Source organism: Mytilus californianus, unplaced genomic scaffold (assembly GCF_021869535.1).
Source record: "Mytilus californianus isolate M0D057914Y unplaced genomic scaffold, xbMytCali1.0.p SCAF_8, whole genome shotgun sequence".
Classification (NCBI taxonomy): domain Eukaryota; kingdom Metazoa; phylum Mollusca; class Bivalvia; order Mytilida; family Mytilidae; genus Mytilus; species Mytilus californianus.
In genome coordinates this window covers 19,306,414-19,333,356 of record NW_026262734.1, presented here as the reverse complement: position 1 = coordinate 19,333,356, position 26,943 = coordinate 19,306,414, and the positions used below count along the sequence as shown (strand labels likewise).

The 26,943-nt window shown below is 31.6% G+C and overlaps 1 protein-coding gene across 4 annotated transcripts in view; it reads left to right on the top strand.

Annotated features, from left to right (window-relative positions):
* The window catches only part of LOC127710946 (uncharacterized), a 32,424-nt gene extending 6,972 nt beyond the window's left edge, over window positions 1–25,452 (top strand). Inside the window, exons 1-6 of one of the 4 annotated variants that reach the window (XM_052216906.1) lie at window positions 19,704–19,776; window positions 20,093–20,413; window positions 23,218–23,333; window positions 23,642–23,822; window positions 24,409–24,501; window positions 25,243–25,452. In XM_052216906.1, the coding sequence (XP_052072866.1) occupies window positions 19,710–19,776; window positions 20,093–20,413; window positions 23,218–23,333; window positions 23,642–23,822; window positions 24,409–24,501; window positions 25,243–25,301 (837 nt within the window). In that variant the 5' untranslated portion in view covers window positions 19,704–19,709 and the 3' untranslated portion in view covers window positions 25,302–25,452. Of the gene's footprint in view, window positions 1–19,703; window positions 19,777–20,092; window positions 20,414–23,217; window positions 23,334–23,641; window positions 23,823–24,408; window positions 24,503–25,242 lie in introns of those variants that run through there. The other 3 variants (XM_052216905.1, XM_052216904.1, XR_007986412.1) reach the window with 3 other exon arrangements.
* Window positions 25,453–26,943: the final 1,491 nt, after the last annotated feature.

The window sequence follows — 26,943 nt, the reverse complement described above, 5'->3', positions numbered from 1 at the left end:
GTACATAAATCAGGCCGTTAGTTTTCTCGTTTATATTGTTTAACATATGTCATTTTGGGGCCTTTCATAGCTAGATATGTGGTGTGGGCTTTCGTCGTTGTGAAGGCCGTTCATTGACCTGTAGGTGCTTATTTCGAAGTCATATGGTCTCTGGTGGAGAGTAGTCTCATGAACAATCAAATCACATCTTCTTTTTTTCATATTAACCCAACCACAGTCTGTATGTACCTGTCACATGCCTGTTACTCCGAGGCTGTATATCATTTTTGTTTTTCGTTTTTGTTGATTGTTTTACAAATAAAGCACTCAAATAGTCTACCATCAGTGTTACCGAACTGTTGTTGTAATTTTGAAGCATTTTACAGTCAAACCTGCTATTATAGTCACCTCTATTTAGTGAAACCTGTCTTGTCAGGTCACCCTCTGCCTGTCCCTAATTCATATTTTCTCTGGCGCCAATGATGACCTTTATAAACAGGTTGGACTATTCATGATTTTCACTTGTCTCTGTGATAACTTTCATCACGATTGCTGGTGACCAACAGTTTTGTATATATATATGACTTATATAGCCCGTTGACCAAAGTCAGAATTTTTCGAAATAGTCGTCCAAATACAAATACAACACGGCTATATCATATATCATTCGATTCGAATATGTGTGTGCCTTAAGACTAATTTGGTCGTCTAAAGAAATAATGGTGCAGTTTTAAAAAATTCAAGATAAAAGGTCACTTGCCATTTTCATAAAAAAAAACATAGAAAATTAAATTTCAATGTAAATACCCTTTGTCTTTACGTCGTTCTTTGACTTGTGCCATGTAATTGTAAAATTGTCTACGACTATTAAGTTTGAATATCCCTTTGGTATCTGCCGCCGCCGTCAAGACACCCATCTGTTCATGAAGTCGGTATTGTGTAAACATGCATGAGATTTAGGTATAAATTGAGATACGTAAACACTTTACGATGGCACAGACATGTATGCTTATTTTGAGAGCTGGGACATGGACGTTGGAAAATTATAATAAGCATGTGGCGTTTGTCATAGATTTTTGTTTGCGGTCGTCAATCAAAGAAAAGGTCCAGATATGAAGCAGTCATTCTAGATGCGGTAGTGGCCTTTATCACAACAGCACTGGAATATATGAAATGTAAGCACTGACTGAAATGAGGGTTATAGAGTGACATGCCATCTTCATATATCTGAACCTCTAATTAAAAAATTAAGCAAAATGTTTTAATCTTTGAGAAGTTTCTGTATTTCCAACAGGAATGAGGAATGTTAACAACTATGTGTCAATAAACAATTTTCAAACTTCCCTTCGGCATATCATCAATCGAATGAACTTAAGTTACAATCAACAATTTTGCCGATGTAAATTTCATCTGTACACCAATCAACTGTGTCAAAATACCGCCGCGATTTAATGTCAGTGACAAATACAACAACTAACCCTCTTCTGCTTTTCAGAAAATAACAATATTCAAAGGATTAAACTTAATAAATGCTTCTCTTAAATGTAAAAGCCGTTTCAACGGACTTTCCGGTTTTGTCATCTTTTCGGTTTTTGTCGGATTCCAATTTCTTAACTATTCGACTGATAACCTTATTTTGCCTCTAATTTTATCAACACAACCTCAAAACAGAATTACGAACACTCAAAAAACAAAGAAACAATTAAACATCGACAAATACAAGTTATATCAAGTCCTGTATATGATGTTGGAATCCAGAAAAACACAAAATATCCCCTTCTTAATTTATCATCAAAAGGCTTTTATGATTAGCCGTTCCGATTAATGAATAAAGAAATATGTGTGATGTTTGAAAGAAATAAAAAAAAAAATTATAGTTGAGTGCAGCCTTCGAAAATAAATGTATACTGCATGCCAATTTAGATCCGCATTTTTAGTCAAATTTGCTAGCTAAACGCTAAAAATAAAATAAAAACTGCATCATACGACTTTTTGACGACCAATCTTAAATTCTAGTAAAATAATTTTCTAGGACGGTGCAAATTTTTAGCAGTGTAATATGAAGGGAACTTAAACTGAACGAGTTTTAATCTTAATTTAGTAATGGTAATTCAAAATATGAGGTCTATAACTGTGTTAATAGTTTTCTTCGTAACAAGTTTGTACTCAATGTCAGCTTTGGATGTGTAGTATTTTTTTTTTGTCTGCAGACAATTATTTATAAACTATTTACATAAATTTGAATTCTATACAATTTCTTTTTTTTGTGATACGCACTCATTTGCCCAGGAGTTATGGATCACACTGTATGTAAAAACAATTAATACCAGTACACAGGAAGCATGGTATCTACTTGACATAGTTGTATACAAATGTCTATTAATGTTTACTTAATTACAAGTGCTGACAGTGAATATACTGGAAAATTGATCTTTTGAAAAAACGACGGCCGTTAAGAATAATTGATTTACTATAATTCCGAAATATAAAATAACTACTTAAGCATTTAAACAAATCAACACAGGTACAGGGAAATCACCCAAAATTTCAGTTTTATCTAGACTGAAGAATCGAGGGCATTAATACCTTTTGTATATTTTGATATTGAATTTTGTGTTGTTTATTATTTTCATATGTACTGATCTTTATGTCTGCAGAATTTTATATAATGAAGAGCACATTGACCGAATATTATAATGTGCTTTATGTGACCAACCGATTAAGATTTATCACCGGGTTTGTACTAACATGAGCAACACCACGGGTGCCACATGTGGAGCAAGATCTTTCTTACCCTTCCGAAACATATGAGATCACTCGCAGTTTTCGGTGGGGTTCGTGTTGCTCAGTCTTTAGTTTTCTATGTCGTGTTTTGTGTACTGTTGTTTGTCTGTGTGTCTGTTTGTCTTTTTCTTTTTTAGCCGTGGCGTTATCAGTAACTGTTTATTTTCGACTTATGAGTTTGAATGTTTCTTTGGTATCTCTCGCCTCTCTTTCATGAGTGAGTTACTATATGACAGTATAACTCTGCAAATTGTATGCTGAGTACAATGATATCTGTGTTTGATTCTTGCATACTAGTATATATATAAAAATAAGGAGATGTGGTATGATTGCCAATGAGACAACTATCCACAAAAGTTTAAATGAAGTGAATGTAAGCAATAAAAGGCAACCGTAAGCGTACGGCCTTCAACAATAAGAAAACTCCATGTATATCATTTCATATTAAATTTAATCATACAGAGATAAACCCTAAAATTGTTACATCAATAAGCATAACAATATGGCAATACTATGTTGGAAGACATCTAAATGGCAACATACAGTCTTCAAAAATAAACATATATATTTAGGAACGCGTTAAGTGTAACTGTTAAAACTGTGTTACACCAGACAGTCCTTTCCACTATAAGAGAAAAGCCATATTTTTGTAAGACCATAACATGAAAAATTTACATAAATCTAAAAAGTATTTTTCTACATATATAGCATTTGTATATGCACAAAGGTATATGCAAAACGAATAAGTATTTTCAGTTGGAAGATATCCCAATGACAATGCTCTGTTGCCAGAATATATTGTAATAAAATAAACCTTGACCAAAGAAGAACAAATCGGTTATCAAATTATCTACACTAGCTAATTATGACTCATCGTAGAGGTATTCAGTATTCATATCATTTTATTCGGCAATACAATAGCATAAGGTACATGTAATATATATAACCGAATGCAAATGAATTTGGGAATTTTTATAATTTAATACACAGTACTTCGTATTAGATGATATACAGTTTAATATCCCTAAAAATTTTAAAACTTCAAAGTGATAACTTCATGAACTTTTTGTAATTATAAATATATACATATCATTTGTTTTTATTTATTGTTATACCATTGTAATCAATTCCGTTCTATTTAATTTCCTATTTTTCTATAGTTTACGATTTGTTAAAATGTCTTTATATTATCGATAACACTAAAATAAAAATAAACAAAAATAATGAGTCATCAAATATGACTTAGTTCATAATAATACACATTTTCCACTAGCTATTGATATCAGAATATGAAACCATTCAGAGACGATTTAGTACACTAAAATAATTATTCTTTTTCACTCAGTGCATAATATAACAGATTTCAAGGACAGTGTATAAATACAAAAACAAATAGATAATTTTAGACACAAATTACAAAACCAATATATATACTGAAACAACTGCATAAATAGGTAATGGAAAAACCTAGAACATTTTATGTCTACTGGCAAATTGTGTTTTGACGCTGCATCTTTAGCAGAATTATAAGCAAATCAAAACCATACGAATGACATGAACACAAACACGAACTATATTCCTATCGGAGTTCAACGTTACCCTAACCCTTCTCCCGTCTCGGTTTACCCACCCTTTATAACTAATATGTGCATCGAGCAGACAAACATTGACAGTGCTTCTAATGTCTAAATAAAATATGGTTAAAGCAATTAACGACATTCACCTTGAAAGGTGGCGAGGATGTGTATGTTACTTTTCAGTCCCCCTCCCCCCAATTATTTGTCCTTGTGACACACATAGAGCATAATTTCCTGGTACTAATGCACAATCTCCACTTATACATTACAAATCAACTCACCATATATTACAGGATTAGAATGTTGCACACCGACGCGTCTACAAAAATACACATCAAAAGTCACTCAAAGCAAAAAAGTTAAAAAGGTTAAATAAAGTACGAAGTTAAAACCCGACACAGGAAATCAACCAATACACCCTACATCATGTATATTTCAATCCTTTAATACAAGTTTCTGTAACAATGCCATGCTTATTTGTAACGTCTTGTTGTACCTATCAGTTATATTTTAAGTACACTACAGTACAACTTGCAATATTGTGTCACTGTATTAAAAAGTAATAACATTTTACATAATTCTGTGTAAGTGAACTTTGGGATTCCCCATATATATATCGCACACGATGATTCAATTGAATGATCAAGAAACGTCTAAATGAATTTTTCACACGGGATAGCATTTGTGATATTATATTCATTACTATCATGTCTATCTTTTATTTATTAGTTTTGAATTCAAGGTTAGTATGTATACCACTTTTTATTTTGATGACTGCTAATTTATTTGAAAAAGTCGTTTTCAACAAAGACCATATTTTGTCGAATTTTAACAAAAACTTATCGTTATGAATCATACAGTATGACCCAGTATTATAATAAAATATAGCAAGACAACGTTGTCAGCAAGTCATTGTAATTACCAAAGCTCATATCCTAAACTAATGCAAATCCAATAAAGTCCTCAAATTTACAAAATGTAAAACAAAAACAATTAAAAGGTAAAATCAAACAGCCTGATTAATGAAAACCAACGACATGTCCACTTTCATTAGTAATCAAATCATAGCTGATTATCGTCCGCTTCCCGGCATTTATTTTAAACAGAAAAATGTTTATAACAAATTGGATGATGAGTGTTAATAGTAATAAAATTGGATGATGAGTGTTAATAGGAATACAATTGGATGATGAGTGTTAATAGTAATACAATTGGATGATGAGTGTTAATAGTAATACAATTGGATGATGAGTTTTAATAGGAATAAAATTGGATGATGAGTGTTAATAGGAATAAAATTGGATGATGAGTGTTAATAGTAATAAAATTGGATGATGAGTGTTAATAGGAATAAAATTGGATGATGAGTGTTAATAGTAATAAAATTGGATGATGAGTGTTAATAGGAATAAAATTGGATGATGAGTGTTAATAGTAATAAAATTGGATGATGAGTGTTAATAGGAATAAAATTGGATGATGAGTGTTAATAGTAATAAAATTGGATGATGAGTGTTAATAGGAATAAAATTGGATGATGAGTGTTAATAGGAATAAGAAGATGTGGTATGAGTGCCTATTCTATAAGAAATAGATATAAGAAATAAAGCAATAGTATATAAGTATATAAGTATTTCAAATGTTAGATTCAAATTTATTCAACATTACTATGCTTATTTGTTTTGATATGTTCAACGCGTTTGTATTACGGTTTACGTAAGCAATACAATTTTTCACAGACTTTAATTTTGGGTTTTTTTCTATATATATCTAAAACAATGATTCCTTTAAATGAATGTCTAAAAATAGTTAAAGACTCTTTTTCACGCGGGATAGTAATTTTTAATAAATATTCGTTATAAGTGGAGGTTTTGATTTCAAATCATTACCTTTGTCAATGTTTATGACTGATGATTCATTTAACCTTGAAAAAAGTCTTTTCAATAAAGTCGATATTTTGTCGTACTCTAAACAGACCTGTACATGGAAATGAACCATACAACAAGTACAATTTCACCCATTATTATCTTGAATATCAAAAACAACTTTGTAGCAAGTTATTAAAATCAACAACGAAAAACTGTATGGTCAGCTAAAAAGGCCCTGACTTGACAAATACAATTTTTTAATACACAATCTGACAAACAAACAGAAAATATTTGTATTCTAATTACAAACAGGCAAAAACAATTACTCGTTTTATACAAATATCATGAGTCATTTAATTAAAAAATCTAAACGAATTCTTTTAAAGAGATAATAGACAAATTGCCAACATATTGTGAAATTATTAACAATTAAATCATATTGCGTATAGTTTTCTTCTTAATATCATAAATCATTTTATAGCCGAAACGTATTCTTTCTCTAATTTTCAAGCTTTTATTCACATTTGGCGTCACAATTGTAAAATTTCTTGCTCTCTTCTGAATTTCCAATTGTGACGTCATGAAATTAGGCGGCAATGCCTGATGATGTCACATATAAAGAACGTAACTTTCTGCAATCTTTGAAAAGGAAGGATAAACTTTGTTAATATATCGTTAGAGAAACCGATTCCAACACTTTAACTCGTGTATTACGACATTTCTCTACTCTAAACAGGTAAATTTTGATAATATAGAAAAGCTCGGCAATCCTCTCATTTAAAATTTTAAAAGTAAATTATCTCGATGTTTGATGATGATATAAACCCTGCTTTAAACTAGACCCATACGAAGATCCGCATTTGTTATCGTTCTAGTTTAATTCAAAAGTCAACAGTCATTAGTCAGACATGTCAACCTATCCGGATACAAATTATTTGGAACCGGATCCGAAAACATCGTTGCTCTTGCGGAGAAGCGGCAATGTTCGAGTATTTGATGATTGATTTCACGTAAAATGCAATATTATTGGGACAATAAAACCGACAAATTACGAAAACGAGCAGCAGTAGAAGTTCCATGCAAGTAAGGATGTTTTTTTTTTATTGACATTATTGGAATGCCTGATTTACGACAAATGCATTCTGTTTAATGTAAAACAAAAACACTTGCAATAATTTGTGTTAAAAGTGTTACGAATTCCTAGTATATAAAAAATAAGGAGATGTGGTATAATTGCCAACTATCCACCAAAGTGTATATAAAGTGATTGTAAACATTTATAGGCAATCGTGCGGCCTTCAACAATGATAAAACCCATACCGTATAGTTGAAAAGAAAGGGCCCAGACATGAAAAATACGAAACAATTCAATTGAGAAAACTAACGGCATAATTTATAACAAAACAATTTACGAAAAACAAATACAACAGACGAGAACTAACGACAAACACTGAACTACAGGATCCTTACTTGGGACCGTCACATAAAGAATGTGGCGGGGTTAAATATGTTTGTGAGCGCTCAACCCTCCATTAACCTGGGACAGTGATGGTACAGTAAAACATAAGAACAAACTATAAAAATCAGTTGAAAAAAGGCTTAACTCATCGGATCAATTAAAAAAAAAAACAACAGTAAACAAAAACAATGACGGGACGTGGCTGGCCCTATTTCCATCCTTCATCACTAACAACAAAAAAGGCCCTAAGTACAGATCTGAGAGCATTTGCAGTTACTGTTCAAATGCGATAACAACTAATAAAAAAATCATGTATTAAGTCTTAAATGTTTCATGGTTTTGTTCATTTGATTTTTAAAATTTTCAATTAATTACATTTTACCTGTTGTTGAAATAAAAAGAGAACTTCGGTATTACATTTTCCATGACTCATTAATCAATCTAAAGTAATTTATTCACATGCATACAATTTTGATTATGAAGTCAGATTTATTTTTTTTGGCAAAAATTTAAAACAAATGCACAACAAACGCAATGCAAGTAATAAAATTTGGTAAGTATTTAGTCTCAATTATTCAGACTGCAAATAGTACAGGTCAGTAAACCTTACGTTATATTTTGAAAACCTTGTTGTTCGTTCACATACTTTTTAAATGTTAACTTCAATTTTCGCGTTTACTATAATTACGTTAACGCGGATAATGGATATTTCTAATGTCTACCCGAGTAAACGCGCGTTCACTCTGTGTCCGTTTAGTTGGTAGTAAACGGGCGTTTACTTCAGATTTCACAAATTTATTTTTACGTGCACTTAAAAGTAAACGGGCGTTTACTACAGAGTTCACAAGTGTATTTTACGTGCACTTGAAAGTAAACGCGCGTTTACTTTTCGCGTTAACTGATTGTGTAAATTATAAAATAAACTTCTTGTACATTTGTACATTTTTTTTTATTTTGTTGAAAAGACTTTTATCTTAATATTTTACGTATATGTGTTTAAAACCGTAACAATTCAAAAACACTTTTAATTCGAAATATTGAATTTATCAATTGCAAAAAGCAGTTCCAATAACTTTATATAGCGGATTTTCTATATTTTCTTTTCAAAAGTTCATGTACAAATATTGATTCACAAAAATATTTCAACTCTAACAAAAACTTCGTAGAAATGCATTTAAACCTTTTCTGGAAACCTGATCATTGTCTGATCGCATCAACTCATCTCTAACTTCAGTAATGTTTTCGCCAGATCTTCTCACGAATGTAAAACTTATCCTCTCACGAATGTAAACTTATCCTCTCACGAATGTAAACTTATCCTCTCACGAATGTAAACTGAAAGTCTTGTAGGTTTTACAGTTCCAGGATAAATATCCATTTTGTACTTACAAATGTATATTCCAATATCAAATTCTTTAAGTCGTATATACATGTATTTTATATAAAGTGTTATAAGTTATGATCGGTTTTAAAATGAAGCATTAATCTTATCAACTTGGTTATCAGATAAAATTGATAAACAATGCAAATAACGAATAGTAATTAGATCGTATGAAATAATCATGATACATGAAAGTAATATTGGTGTATAGCTACTGACATTTGTCCTGTTTATGGTCGGCTTACCGATATTTCTTTTTCTGCAGAAATTAAAATTGCAAGCATGTCCTTGTTTTCTTAAAATAATTAAATCATCACCAAAATCCAGCAGTTTTCACATCTCAAACTGTCTCAAATATAACAAAATAATTTAACTGCATCAACCAAAACTAACCATATTTAGAGTGCCAGCATGTCCTCTTTTAATTCAAAATATTGAATCGTAAAAATATTTCAGTAGTTTTGATACCTCAGGTTGACTCGTATAACAAAATTATTTTACCGCATCAACCAAAACTGACCACATTTGCACTTTATTATGTGAATCTTTATAGTCGCATAGTAAATCAGTAATATGTTTGTGTCAGGATGGATTGTATAATAAAGATGACAGCAATATTGGAACAAAATGACTACAAAATTTTGTCCGCAACAATTTAGAGTGCCAGCATGTCCTCTTTTAATTCAAGATATTGAATAGTAAAAAAGTTTCAGTAGTTTTGATACTTCTGAGGCTGACTCGTACAACAGAATTATTTGTCTGCATCAACCAAAACAGACCATATTTGCAAATATTTTGTAAATCTATATAGCTTCATAGTTAATCAGTAATATTTCTATGTTAGGATGGATTGTATAATAAAATGACAGCAAGATTTGAACACAATGACTACAAAATGTTGTCCGCATCAATTTAGCGTGACAGCATGTCCTTTTTTAATTCAAGATATTGAATATTAAAAAAAATTAATAGTTTTGATACCTCAGGCTGACTCGTATAACAAAATTATTTGTCCGCATCAACCAAAAACTGACCATATTAGCACTTTATTATGTAAATCTTTATAGTCGCATAGTAAATCAGTAGTATTTTTATGTCAGGAACTGGATGGATTGTATTTTTTAAAGATGACAGTAATATTGGAACGCAATGACTACAAAATTTTGTCCACATCAATTTAGAGTGCCAGCACATCCATTTTAAATTCAAGATATTGAATAGTAAAAAAATTAGTAGTTTTGATACCCTTCCTGACTCGTATAACAAAATTATTTATCCGCATCAACCAAAACTGACCATATTTGCACTTTATTATGTAAATCTTTATAGTGGCATAGTAAATCAGTAATATTTTTATGTTAGGTAGGATTGTATATTACAAATGACAGCAATATTGGAACACAATGACTACAAAATTTTACCGCATCAATTTAGAGTGCCAGCATATCCTCTTTTTATTCAATATATTGAATAGTAAAAAAAAATTCAGTAGGGTTGATACCCTTTCTGACTCGTATAACAAAATTATTTATCCGCATCAACCAAAACTGACCATATTTGCACTTTATTATGTAAATCTTTATAGTCGCATAGTAAATCAGTAGTATGTTTATGTCAGGAACTGGATGGATTGTATTTTTTAAAGATGACAGTAATATTGGAACGCAATGACTACAAAATTTTGTCCACATCAATTTAGAGAGCCAGCACATCCATTTTTAATTCAAGATATTGAATAGTGAAAAAATTAGTAGTTTTGATACCCTTCCTGACTCGTATAACAAAATTATTTATCCGCATCAACCAAAACTGACCATATTTGCACTTTATTATGTAAATCTTTATAGTCGCATCGTTAATCAGTAATATTTTTATGTCAGGATGGATTGTATAATACAAATGACAGCAATCTTGGAACACAATGACTACAAAATTTTGTCCACATCAATTTAGAGTACCAGTATATCCTCTTTTAATTAAAGATATTGAATAGTAAAAAAATTACAGTAGTTTTGATACCTCAGGCTGACTCGTTTAACAAAATTATTTATCCGCATCAACCAAAACTGACCTTATTTGCACTTTATTATGTAAATCTTTATAGTGGCATAGTAAATCAGTAATATTTTTATGTTAGGTAGGATTGTATATTACAAATGACAGCAATATTGGAACACAATGACTACAAAATTCTACCGCATCAATTTAGAGTGCCAGCATATCCTCTTTTTATTCAATATATTGAATAGTAAAAAAATTTCAGTAGGGTTGATACCCTTTCTGACTCGTATAACAAAATTATTTATCCGCATAAACCAAAACTGACCATATTTGCACTTTATTATGTAAACCTTTATAGTGGCATAGTAAATCAGTAATATTTTTATGTCAGGTTGGATTGTTTGATACAAATGACAGCAATATTGGAACACAGTGAATACAAAATTTTGAGTACATCAATTTAGAGTGCCTGTATGTCCTCTTTTAATTCAAAATATTGAATCTTAAAAAAAAATTCAGTAGTTTTGATACATCTAAGGCTGACTCGTATAACAAAATTATTTGACCACATCAACCAAAACTGACCATATTTGAACTTTATTTGGTAAATCTATATAGCCTCATAGTAAATCAGTAATATTTCTATGTCAGGATGGATTGTATATTACAAATGACAGCAATATTGGAACACAATGACTACACAATTTTGCCCGCATCAATTCAGAGTGCCAGCATGTCCACTTTTTATTCAAAATATTGAATCGTAAAAAATTTCAGTAGTTTTGATACCTCAGGCTGGCTCGTATAACAAAATTATTTATCCGCATCAACAAAAACTGACCATATTTGCACTTTAATATGTAAATCTTTATAGCCTTAAAGTGAATCAGTAATATTTCAATTTCAGGATGGATTGTATAATAAAGATGACAGCTGTTGTGAACTAGTTAAGTTTCAGTTCAGTCTATTTTATACTCTTTTATTTGGTTAACGTTTTACCACCATTTTACGTAACAATAGGCCCGCAACGTCGTCACTTGCCGACTTCTCTATGTATATCATTGACTCCTAGTAAAGCATACGAAATTTTAAAGACGTTCTTGAGTTTATACCATTACTCGCCTTTATAATCAACACGTTCAAAATAACAGCAATATTTGAACACAATGACTACAAAATTTTGTCCGCATCAACTTAGAGTGCCAGCATGTCCTCTTTCAATTCAAAATATCGAATCGAAAAAAAAATTCAGTAGTTTAAATACTTCAGGCTGACCATGCTGACTCGTATAACAAAATTGTTTGACCGCATTAATCAAAACTGACCATATTTGGTAAATCCATAAAGCCACATAACAAATCAGTAATATTTTTATGTCAGGATTGATTGTATAATACAAATGACAGCAATATTGGAACACAATAACTATAAAATGTTTTCCACACCAATTTAGAGTGCCAGCATGTTCTCTTTTTATTCAAAATATTGACTCCAACCAAATTTATGTAATTTTGATACCTCAGGCTGTCTGGTATCACAAAATTATTGAACGCATAAACACAAACTGACCATATTTGCACTTTATTATATAAATCTATGTGGCCGCATACATGTAATAAATCAGAATTTTTTATATGCCACGATAGATTGTATAATATTGGATTACAATGACTACACAATCTTGTCCGCATCAATTTATAGTGCCAGCATTTCATATTCGTATTCATAATATTGAAACGTCACTAAAGTCAGTTTTTCAGGATGGTTTTTATAACAGAACTTTTTTTGGCCGCATCATCCAACACTGATATGATTTCATTTGTACCTCATAATGAAAATACTGAGAAGTTCTCTTCTGTGAAAATTATACTGATAGTATATTATGTCGGTTGATTTATTTTGTTGGTAGCTTAACGTCAAGTGGCAAATATTTCATTCATGTTCACAACGAGTATATTTTTTCGGACGTCCAAGATATTATTTATATTATAATCGGTAAAGATAAATCTGTTGAAATTGACGAGACGGTTAATAATTATACAACACCTTATATATCCAGACACTATACATTTTCGTTTGAACATTTTGTCAAAAACAGAATCGTAAATCCAGGAACATATATACTGACTTTAGCTATACTGTTCCCAGTTAAATCCAAGGCAAACATTTGATGAAAAAATCCATGCATTGCATATTTATATTTAGGTAGAGACTGTGAAAAAAGAGGAACGAAGCAACGTATTTAATGATGTTTATATCCCATCATATAAAAATATTTTTCCGATGCGTTGGATAACCTTTCTATCCGCCTTCTAATAAAAAAAAAAAAACTTTCCTTTCAAATTTTTTTATGATAGCTGCATGGGATCACAGGTGCGTAACTTCATAGCCATTATTTAATATATAAAAGAATATGAAATGAAAAAAAAAGATATTTTAAATGTGTATAATATCTACACAGATTCCGAGTATATAGTAATTTGCTATACTGGGAAATAAGAACAATGTGATTATTGTTTACATAATAAAAGCTCAGGATTGGTCCATAGCAGACATGTCCACAAATCTGGTCTGGAGCAGACTTGTCAATAGGTCTGCAGCAGTCCTAAAAAAGCAGACCTACTGTAGGTCTGGTCTACCTACGACAAAGTTAACTTGCTTGTCTGCTTAAAATTTCTCGAGCTAAGTCAAAACGTCTGCTTCAAGTTAACTTTTGTACATGTAAGGACTGCACCTGTCCCATCTGTATATACTATGATTACTTTTCAATTAATCAAAGAGGTGAAATATCGAGGAAATATCATTAACTGTAGTCGTCAATATGTCCAGGATACAATGACAATCTGCGTTAACGCGCGTTTACTACAAACAGTAAACGTGCGTTTACTTTTTGCAAAAATAGAAGACGCGCCTTTTTTCAAGTTAACTCGAAGGTAAACGCGAAAGTAAACGCCCGATTACTCTTTACAAAATTAAAACACGTGCCATTTTCGCGTTAACGCGGAGGTAAACGTGAAAGTAAACGTTCGTTTACTTTTTATGTCTACTGAAATTTCGGAGTTAACGCAGAGTTAATGCGGCGTTTACATGGAGTGCACGAGAGTAAACGCCGCGTTAACTTTTTCCGCCCGTCTACATGTAATGCTTGGTCTGCACCCAACTGTATATGATAACCTGCATCACAGTAAATATTTCAAAAAACTGCAATTTGTTTTAATTATAGACATACATGTGTCTGAAATTAAAGACATATATACAGCAATAATCCAGTGTATGTCCATTTAAACATTTTATCACATACCTATTATTTTATTTCTTCATTTCTTGATCTTTTTTTCCTTTTCATGTATATTCTGAATGTATTTCAACAGGATCAGGTGATGTCTGCACGAAAAATGTCTTTACAAATTGAATAACTCATAGAAAATAGTTGTTGGAACCGCTTTTATAAAGTAGAGAAACATGCAATTTGTATCGCAACACTTCCAAATTTATATAAAACTTTGTAAGGTTTGTGTGTCCGAATTGCATTCATCCGGATTGAGCAAACCTGAAGATTGAAAAACAAGGGATATATGAATACGAACAAAGGTTAGGAGAAATATGAACAAGAATGACCTACATATTCAGCCAAATCCATTGTACAACTATATGTATAAAGTATAATATTCTGCAAGACAGACGATAACACAAAATGACTGTTGTGTTAACTGTCCTTTTTATGTGGCAAAACATGTCATATGCCAACAGATATCTTGCAAGATTTGCCAATACTCGGTTTCTGATAGAGAAAATGATGCGGTTGCTGTCGTTAAGAAATGCAACAAAAATGTAGATAAACATAGCTTGATCAGAGAAAGGCGAAAGATATCAAATAGGATATTTAAACCCGTAGATAAAAAAAACTCAATGTCATGGTAAAAAAACAAAAAATACAAAAAACAAGAACTATAATAAACAAAACTCAACATAGAAAACTAAGTTAAGAAGGAAATACATATAGTGTGTGTCGTGTATTATGTCATTATGATGTCTTTGTCTTAAACGAATCGATTCCATTTTTATATTGTAATTCAAAAATAGTTCACAAACTACAGATAGTAGGATCACATGTCATGCTGACACGTACATGCATTCCGTCTTTAACATATTACAAATTAAATTAAAATCATTATGAGTTATTTAATTGACATAATCTGATTATGTTGTATCTATATTAATGATAATCATTTTAGTAATTGTTTAATCTAGTGCAGTAAGAATATATATTGACCAATTCCAAATCAAATGGAACGTTTGCAATTAGAAAGTTGAGCACATATACAGTAGGATATGATTATGCATCCGGTTTTTTTTTGGTAGCGTTTGCGTTGCAGTCTTGAGTTTGTCGTGAAGGGTGTGTTAGACTTTTGTTTGTCATTTTGTCGTTTTTCTGTTTTTGGCATGAATTCATCGGTCTCTCTACGACTTTGAGCTTTAGTTCTTCCTTATGTATTTCCGACAACAAACGTTTTCTATTTTTGATACGTCTTAAGATCTGATAGTATCCATAAAAAACGTACAAAATAATAGACTATTGTGCTTTTGTTGAATTTCGTTTAATGTTTGTCTGTACACTTCTTAAAATGTTAATAAAATTATCACTCACATTTAAACTAATCAATGCACATTACATCTGAAATTGTTGTAATCATTATATCTCTGGTTTTTTATATCGATTTTTCCCAAACCAAGAAAAACTGTTCAACAACATACATTTTTGTGTTAAAAGAACACAGAATATTTGTACCAACCGTTTAGGTTCATCAATGGCATGGTAAATCCAAAAAAGCGCTTTTGACGCATGAAATTAACAGGGAGTTGTTTTCGTCGTATACAGCACAGTCAAATAGCTTTTCAAATGATTCGGTTCTTATACATCCATGACTTTCGGCTTTAAGCGTATCTGATAAAAAGTAAATTCAGGACAACGTTTAGGACGCATGAAATTTATAACGTGCTGTCTTCATTGCTTTTATATAAAACTGCGATGGAAGATACCAAAAACTAACAGAATTTTTAGATGTAACCACAGAACCCAAATATATTCCATAATGTGCTTAAACCTATCCTTATTCGACTTGTTATTATTATTTCAGATGTACCAATGTTGGAAGACAATTATTGATCCTATTTCAGACTTTTTTGTTTTTAAATCACATTAGGACCATCGATAACATATTTGCTTTAGGGGTTCAGAGAGGTCTAGCATTTAATGAAAAACTGCTACAATGCTGCAAAAATGGCTTCGTTTGAGGACTTAACATTATATTTCAGGTATGACCGAAGGCTTTATTACCAACAGAGATGTTTTGTTAAAATACGTATTATGCTTAACTGCTTTAGAGGGTAACGTATCTTTCTGGTAACGCCTTTTGTCATATCTAATTTCCAAAACTATTTGTCAAATGGCAAATTTAACAAAACAGGTCATTTCGACATGTTTATGATAACATATTCATAGTGATACCAAAATTATCTGATATTTCTTCACTATAATGCCAAGATTGTTTTTTAACTCTATTCATCTATTAATAAAAATTTCAATATCCTTTTGAAAGAATTGCAAAGTGAGAGGTTTAGCGCTAGCTATAAAACCAGGTTTAATCCACCATTTTCTACATTAGAAAATGCCTGTACCAAGTCATGGATTTGACAGTTGTTTTCCGTTCGATTGATGTGTTTGAGCTTTTGATTTTGCTATTTGATTACGGACTTTCCGTTTTAAATTTTCCTCGGAGTTCGATACTTTTGTCACTTTACTTTTTAATACAGTTTGTACTTGAGAAATTTCCGAGATCAGATTATAGCTTTCATTGTAACTCCTCCATACTCTGTCCATAACGGTGTTGCGTGAAGACCAGTCTGAATAGACTAGACCCCATATAAACTGAATGACGCCTGTATTCTTAACTTCGAATAATCATATTATAGATTTGGTTTACACTTCCTCTATGATTTCGACGAAAAAAAGAAGCATGATAGCAGGTTTAAAATAGAGCATTACACATAATATATGTTAAAATTAAGTCCCTAGCAAGTTCTCACATGCATAATTGATTAATTGTTTACAGAAATAGATTATATTTGTTGTCATCATCTATAAATAAGCAATTCAATCTTTGACATCATCAAGACATTTTAATTGTCTTATAATGTTATATATTTATCTATTTAAAATTTCTGTTAAGATGTATTTGATAGTTTTCCATGCAGGTAATATTCACATAGAGCAGAATATTTACACGGTAAAGGTAAGCCAATTCAAATCTAAGATGAGCATATAACAGTATAGATAACAGTAACGTATAATAAATCACAATAGTATTTTTGTATTAAAATTAACAATTACTCTTTTCAATTAGTTAGGTTTAATTATGCATTTGGTTAACTTGTACTGCATTCATAGTATCTCTATAAACTGTAAAAATATTTAGATGAAGAACTAGAAAGTTTTCGTAAATGAACATTGTTCATAGTTAATTGACAGAAAACAATATTTTGACACTGTCTTATTTCAGAAAGGCAGAGACTTCCCTTTTGTTTACATCTCAATTAATTTTCTTAAAGAATTAGTTTTATGGTAATAAACACATTTTTGGCAGTAAATTTTTATACACTAATGTTTAGCTATATAGGCTACTGTTTCAACTTGTATTGGTTTTATTTCTTATCAATGTTGTAATAAGAAACCGAAAATTTCCATGGTCTTTGTTTAGTAATTATGCAAGTTTTTGATTTCAGGCAGTCAAGGTCAGCATGGTCATGGCATGATCAGGGTCAATACTAATTATCATTGGCCACAAATATTTTAATTGACCAATGAGGATATAGTACATGCTAACTCTTAACAAGCGTCTAGTTGCGCCCGCATTCTCGCAATTGCACTGAATGCTACTAGACGCTATTTTTTGTTTTGCCAGAAAAGTATTTGGTCAAGAAGAAAAATTTAGCTGATAAAAAATCAGTTTTATGGTAATAAAATCATTTTTGGCAGTAAATTTTTATACACTAATTTTTAGCTATATAGGCTACTGTTTCAACTTGTATTGGTTTTATTTCTTGTAAACGTTGTAATAAGAAACCGAAAATTTCCATGGTCTTTGTTTAGGAATTATGCAAGTTTTTGATTTCAGGCAGTCAAGGTCAGCATGTGCATGGCATGATCAGGGTCAATACTAATTATCATTGGCCACAAATATTTTAATTGACCAATGAGGATATAGTGCATGCTAAATCTTAACAACGTCTAGTTGCGCCCGCATTCTCGCAATTGCACTGAATGCTACTAGACGCTATTTTTGTTTTGCCAGAAAAGTAAAGATTTTCAATTTCCCACCCACTTACACCCTCATTACTAAGTTTATTTTTATTATATTATTATGTCTAATGTTGATTGTATAAATTTGTTTGTTTATGTTTTGTAATTTGTTTATTGATGGGTGGCAGTTTTTATTCCCCACCTTTGCAACTGTTGTCATTTATTCAGTTTTGTTTTATGACATAACTGTCCATAACTGTCAGTTGTATAATGCTTTATGATATTCTGAATAAATGACCTTTTTCACAAATCTTGAGATAGATATTCTGCAAATGAACATCCTTGGTATCAATTTTCATGTCTTTATTTGGTCAAGAAGAAAAATTTAGCTGACAAAAATGTAAATACGTTATGCTTTTGTGTATGTTTCATTTTTCTTCTATGTTTTCCTGAGAAAAGAATACAACAGATATGCAGCACTGATTAAAGTGTGTTGCATGAACTTGCACAGTTTTGTAAAGGTTTTCTCAACAAAAGCCAATAATTCATTGTACAATTTCAAATGCAAATTAGTTTTAAAATTTATAATATTTATGTTCGAATGCTATGGAAATCTCTTCAAAATACATCTATTTTTCAATTTTTTTTTTCCTAATTTACATATATAATTACTGAGCTGATCATATATTTCCATGGGATGAACACAATTTTGACATTGGGACATTCGTTAAATTTTATCTACATGCAATTTATATACTGCAAAATCAGGATAAGTATATTTCAATATGATGTGTTGGTACATCCACTACAATGAATTTAAATATGCATATACAGTTAGGTATTAATAGAAGAATTAAAACTAATAAGTCGATGAAGACCGAGAAAATCATGGCAAAAAAAAATGAATACTGAGCAACACAATTTACGAAAGTTTATAATGCCTCTTAATTGAAAACAAATTTCACGCCTCCCCTTTAACTACTTGTAACAAATGTATATTTTATTGTCAGGTAATTGTTTACAGCTATAAATTGAGATACATGATAAGATCATTTAGGGTATAACTACAAATGACTGACATGATAGCGCCTTGTTTTTTATTTTTATTTATCATATCATATAAGGTAAACGATACATGGGCGTATTTTTGATATTAAGTATGAATTGGATAAATCTAATAATGGATTTCAATTGGACAGAGTGAACTTAATGTTAACATTATTAGATGTTTTCTTTCAAAATGCAAATATTGAATTTCAATTGTAATCATAATAATAAATTTGTTATATATATATATATATATATTGCATAAACACAAAATGATCTCCTTTTTATAAACATTATATTTAGTGAGATCCAAATGAATACTGCAATATTAGTAGATGTATTATACGTGTTGCTGTTAACTGGAAGAACTGTCATGACATGTAAGTTGAATATAAGATAAATTAATCTTATCTCATATTGAAACCGGACATTTAATTAAAACATGTTTAAGTTTAATCATGATTATATAAAGAGTGCCTGTCTGTCTGTTTGTCTGTCTGTCTGTCTGTCCGTCCGTCCGTCCGTCCGTACGTACGTACGTACGTACGTTTTTATGTATGTATGTATGTATGTATGTATGTATGTATGTATGTATGTAAAACTGTATGTTTGTAAAATTGTATGTAAGTACATATTTGTGTATTTTCTATGCAAGTTGACATTTATGTATCAATGTACTTATACTTTATATTTAAGTAACGTGGAATGTAGTGAACAATCCTTTAATATTTGGGGGAGACGTTATAATAAAGTGTCATGTGGACAAAAAAGACTGCAATGTTTCAAGAACAGAACCTGATACACGACAGTGGACCGGTGGGCAACATTACCAGTTACTTGTCTGGAAAGGAGGCTCTAAAACTTCAAAATATAAAATGATTACAGGAAATGCAAGTCTAGACTTTGATTTATTGATACGACATTTTAATGAATCTGATCTAGGCTACGAATACACTTGTCATTGTGGATTTTCAGTGCACACTAAACCATTATCTGTCGAACAGAATAAGTTGATTTGTGAGTATACCAGTGGTAACAATAATGAAACAATCATTGCACTATCTGATATATATATATCAACTCTTTTTAACATTTCTTGTTCAAAAGGTTTATAAATGTTACGTATATTTTTGTTCCTGAATTGAAGAACCTGTTATAAAATAAAGTTTTAATCTAGAAAAAAGAAGATGCGGTTTGATAGCCAATAAGACACCTATCGATAAGAGACCAAATGACGTAGATGAAAGGAACTATAGGTCCCCGTATGGCCTTCAACAATGGACAAAACACATACCGTTTGTAAGCTATGAAAGGCCTCAAAATTATAACATGTGAACCAATTCACACTAGAAGACCGAATGCATGATTTATGCCAAAACAAGAAACGATAAACAAATAAAGAAGAAATCAACAACGGTCGTTACTGTGTTTAAGACTCTTGACATAAGATATACAGTATATAACTCACAGTTACTGAAAGGTAGTTAAAAGCCAATAACAATTAATGAATACATCATGATTTGATAGGGGTGTTTAACGACATTGACTACCCATAAGGGTCTCTCATGGTCTGTAATCATGTTCTCCAAGACTAAAATAGCAATTTGTACGCATCCATTGGATTCAGTTTGGATACTTCATAAACAGTTTGCAAAAAACATGACCATGTGCTATGCCAAAATATAAGTAGCGACAGTATGTACGAACATACGAGTTTATTGGTATATAGCAATACATACTTGGTTATGTCTTAATTATTTGGTTGAGAACAAAATCAATCTTAGTATCTATATAGACAATCTTCAAAGATCTTACTGCAGTTTAAAATTGATAATTTCTAGTATATATATAAGTAATGAGACTGAACAAACAATGTCACATGTACGACGAACACTCATTAATACGTGGAGTATCATATAAGAGGTCTTACTTTGTTTTAAACAGATACAGTTTTGCAATCATATAATCCTAATTTGGTATATATATATATATAAAACGTCTGAATAATAGTCAACGATTTTTCCCACGAGGGCGCTATATCGTTACGAGTAACGATACATGTACTCAATAAATAAATTATATAAACGCCTAAAAAGTGTACACAACAACACCAATAACAAAAAAAAAGGAACTATAAATGTAATTATTTATAAATATTTCGGATAACAGATATCTTTCATCAATAAATATGATTGTGATGTTGAATGAATTATATATCAGTCTACTTAGATTAAACTATAACAATCTTGAAATTTATACAATAAAAGTCAAACCGAACATCAGGATTTGCTCCACCAACGATATTGCAAAAAAACGACTACAAGAACTTCGCGGTCACCTAAAACATCGGAGCTACAAAAGAAAAGACATTGATAAATGTTTTTCTCGTGCTAACAACATCAGCCGAGATGAACTTTTACAATATAAAGTCAAAAAGGTCAACAGGAGGGTGCCTTTTGTGTTGACTTACCATCCAAAATTTGACAACTTATCTCACCTAATCCGCAAAAATTGGAAAGAAATCGAAAAATATCCTAAACTATCCAAGATCTTTCCCGATCCACCTGTACTGGCTTTCCGTAGGCCCAAAAGCCTTAAAGACTTGCTGGTAAGAGCTGATTTATCCTCTCAAGCAGGCTCTTCGTCAGTGGGCTCTTGCAAGGGTTGCGGAAACAAACGATGTCTGACTTGCAAACAAATACTGGTTACCCAGACTTTTAACAGTCACTCCACTGGTACAGAATACACCATATTTTGCAATGTTAATTGCAAGACTACAAATGTTGTGTATCTCCTACAGTGTAAATGTGGTAAACAGTATGTAGGCGAGTCAGAACAGCCGTTTCACAAACGAATGAACGGTCATCGTAGCGACTACCAATGCAAGCCAGACCTCCCTCTCAGTCGACATTAGAGATCCCCTGGCCACACTAAGGCAGATCTCAATCGATTGACCATTACAATCATTGACCACAATTCTGCTTGGTCTAGGGAGGATAGACTCACGCGGGAAAGATTTTGGATAAGAAAATTAACAACTTTGGCACCAAATGGGATAAATGAAAAGATGTAGTTCGACTCCATGCAGTGCTTCACATTTGGGTTATATTACTTATTATTACAGTCTATGTTTCTATTCCTTTACCTTACTCATCTCTAAAATAAATCTGTTGAATATACCAATTTAAGTTGCTTAATTTTTTGAGGGATGTAAAAGTGCCAAGCCACGTTCAACTAGTTAACCTTAGTCAAAATTTATTATTATATTTTAACGGCCGTTTGTTTGCGATGTTTAAATACGCAGACTCTGTTGTAACTACTCTACCGTTGTCAAATTTAAAATATTTACAAATTTAGATCGTTCAGTGCTGTTTATTTGGAATTCTTATTGACGCAATCGTTCTTGTAAAATCATAACTGTCGTCACCGTTAAAGCTTTAGAATTGTGCTAGTTCATATCGCACATTATTATTTTTATTTAAAGCATATATTTAAACTCTCTGTTGTAATTAGTCATTTAACCTATGTCGTGTTTAACACATATTTAGAATTGTGCAAGCGTCTTACCTGATGTTCGGTTTGACTTTTTATTGTATAAATTTCAAGATTGTTATAGTTTAATCTAAGTAGACTGATATATGATTCATTCAACATCACAATCATATTTACTGATGAAGGATATCTGTTATCCGAAATATTTATAAATAATTACATTTATAGTTCCTTTTTTTGTTATTGGTGTTGTTGTGTATACTTTGTAGGCGTTTATATATATATATATATATATATATATATATATATATGTTTTTAATTGATTCTAGCTTTTCCAACTATAACCAAAACGGACTGCAGTGATATCGTCAATGATCACCAGCTGCACATAGAGGTATCACTCGAGAAAGTAAACCCATTACCAAACTGCACAACATTGTTTAAGGTAAGCAGCTTATGATACTATTTATTGTAATCACATATTTACATTGTTTTCGTTTGTATCTGTTGTAAAACAAATAAATATAGGAACTTTATACGAGTTTATTCCAAAAATACTGTATTTGTTTTTCAATTTCTGCAGCATAAAAACACAGCAAAGGCTAAATGCACCAAAACTGTCTTATGAACCTTCGCGTGATTAAAAGATCATTTCACAGTCTTTGTTTTATTAAGATATTTCGTCACAATACGTATGAAACCTGTCAAGGTTTAGCATATTTCAGAAATTAATGTTGGTCTCCCATTTTTCAGGATAAAGTGATATGTGAAGCAAACGTAACCAAGCTGAAATCTTATGGATATTTTACAGACGTGAATGTGTCATTTACTTTTCCACTGCAGAACATTGGTTGCAGTGGTAGTCTGCAAATTGTTTGCTCCCTTTTATCTTACAATATAACCGTTTACGATGAATACATACAAACGTGTCATGGTAAGTTAAAATTTACAAATGTTTTTGAATGGCTATATTTCTATATATGCATTTGTAATTACGTTAATAGTGTCAATGTAAATATCACCAAAGAAATTAATATGGGCTGCGTCGGATAGAAATCAAGACATCTGTTAACCTATTTCTGGTTGAAAAAATCTCTATGCAAAGTGTGTAACTGTTTGAAAATGGAGTTGATGAAATAACCCTTCAAAACAGACCAAAAATTCATTTTTTATTTCGTATTTGAATGTTCCAAAATTAATCAAAGTCTTATGCATGTACATGTATACGTGCACTTGCATAAGGTCGATTTCTATCCGGCGCTGCTCATTATTATTATTTTCAATATGTTAATGGCATTCACAGTCATAGTTCTAACTGAACTGCAAGCCATGGTATATTCCATTATAATCCAAAATTAATACCATAAACCAGAAGACAATATGTAATAAGCATAGTGTATGGCTAGGTCTTAATTTTTCTAATATCAACACAAAAGCTAACTATGCATACTCCACATTTATGTTGACAATTGGCCTTAAAACATAGTGAATAGCTAGGTTATTATTTTTGTTTACATTAGAAGACGACTCATCTTTCCATTGGCATATTCTACTGGCCACAGCATGCTCTGTCCTCCTGTTGACGCTGTTATGCATTATTTATATCATTAAACGTAAGTGAAGTACAATTATTTTATAGAGTATAGCCTTATTCAATTATCAATTGCGTGTTGAAAACAATTTTTAAAAAAGATTCAGAAAATACCATGGGGACGTTCAAAAATCATATGTCGAAATGACAAAGAAAAAACAAAAAAGAAAGACGACAAAAAGGCATACAAGTTAAAAAAAAAGCACTACATTGAAAACTCAATACTGAGCAACACGAACCCCTATCAAAATTAAGGATGATAATAGCTGCTCCGGAAGGTTAATGAAATCATGTGTGCATAGGGGCATTCGTCGTGTGGCTCATGGAAAATATGAATTCGTTAATGAGTTACAAACTGTTTTGTCATAATCGAGGAAAGAAGACGAAATTGTGGTTACGACAATTCTAACATACATGTATCAGTGGTCATCTATAACATAGATATTCCTTAACGGCCAACCAACTCATGGTGGTGTCGGTAAAACTTTCGAATGAGTGCATTTAAACGAACAATGGTTCTATCAACTATTTACAACGTTTGTACCTATAATAAAGACATATAACCTCAAAATTATAAATTCTTATATGTAATATACATGACCTCCTCATTGGAGGGTTGAAGCATCAAAGAGATAATTTAAAATGACAGAATTTCATGAATCACTATATTCCCCCAAAACCACAACTACATTGTTATTTTGTTAGCTTATAACAGTAAAAAAGTAAAATACTTCAATGCAATTATTTAAACTTATTTACTCAGGAAGACAAGGAAATAACGAATCATATGTTTTATATCTACAAAGACATGATGAAAGCTGAAATGCTAAAGAAGAAAAATTACTTCAAAAATGTTCTAATTGAGAATATGAATATATAATATGAATCAGCATATTGAAAAGACGTTCATTTGCTATTTTTGATTTGTGTTTCATTGTAATTACTGTTACTTCTATAAAGCTTGTTGTTGTTATTGTCGCTGTTGTTTTCATTTTTTTGTTTCTAATGAAATTCGACTAAAATATGATAATGACAACAGCAAAAATATGAGACCTGAAATGTTATTTATTGCAATATTGATATCAATTCAAATTGAACTTAATCTTTCATGAATATTGTAAGTTATCGTGCTTCCCTTTGTCTATGTCACCCTGCTCAGTACCTCCATAATTCTTGTATCACGGCTTTGAGACGAGTAGAACTTATCAGCGACACGCCAATGTCTGTGGAAAAGGTAATAGTGACGTCACAATGTCTGAGGAGAAGTAGTCAGGCTTACTTTTTTCAAGTGTTAAACATACTACGGGTGAGGAAAAAGAAGGCAAATAGCACGATAAACAGGTTATCTGGTATTCTGTGTATATATATCGTAAAATATCAGCCGCTTGTTACTATTACTACATAAAGCTTGTTTTTGCTAGTTCGCTCTCCAAAAAGGTTCGCATTGTGGCTCGCGGCTGATATTTTTTCGAATTAAGATAGGAATCTTAATATCCCTCAACAAAAGTCAAGAAAAAACCAATCTCTGATCGCCATAGAATTGTTGTTTGTGGAAAGTTTCCGATTGTAGTGATTGTTCTGTCACAAACAGGAATGGGACAGTCAGACAAATGATAAATTTTCAGATCTGATCTGGTACATAGTATTTAAATATATTAAACTGCGAAAGGATGTTGTTAGTGAGTTGAAACACGGTAAAGCTGAAAGGTAACTCAATTCGTGATGGTGACCTTAAAACTTACTTTGTAACCATTTCAGTTGCCGGTTCTTCCTCTGTAAATCTAACCGAATTTGTATTAACACAAACAACACACAGGTGCCATATCTGGAGCAGAATGAGTTCACCCTTCCGGAGCACATGACGTAACCCCTGGTTTTAAGTTAGGTTCGTGTTGATCAGTCTTAAGTTTTCTATGTATATAAAAAAGAGGAGATGTGGTATGATTGCCTATGAGACAACTATCCACCAAAGTTCAAATGAAGTGGATTTTAGCAATTATAGGCAACCGTACGGCCTTCACCAATGAGAAAACCCCATACCGTATGGTCGGCTATAAAAGGCCCCGACATGAAAAATATGAAAAAAATCAATTGAAAAAACTAATGGCCTAATTTATTAAAAAAACAATTTACGAAAAACAAATATGACAGACATGACCTAACGACGACCACTGAACTACAGGCTCCTGACTTGGGACAGGCACATACCGAATGTGGTTTGATTAAACATGTTTGTGAGCACTCAATCCTCCCCCTAACCTGGGACAGTCGTGTAACAGTTCAACATAAGAACAAACTATAAAAATCAGTTGAAAAAGGCTTAACTCATAAGATGGATACAAATAGAAATGCATCTAACAAAAACACAGAGTGGACGTGGACAGGTACGGATACATCCCCACAACAAAAAGACACTAAGTACAGATCTGAGAGTACTCGCAGTAACTGACAGCTAGTTCAAAGC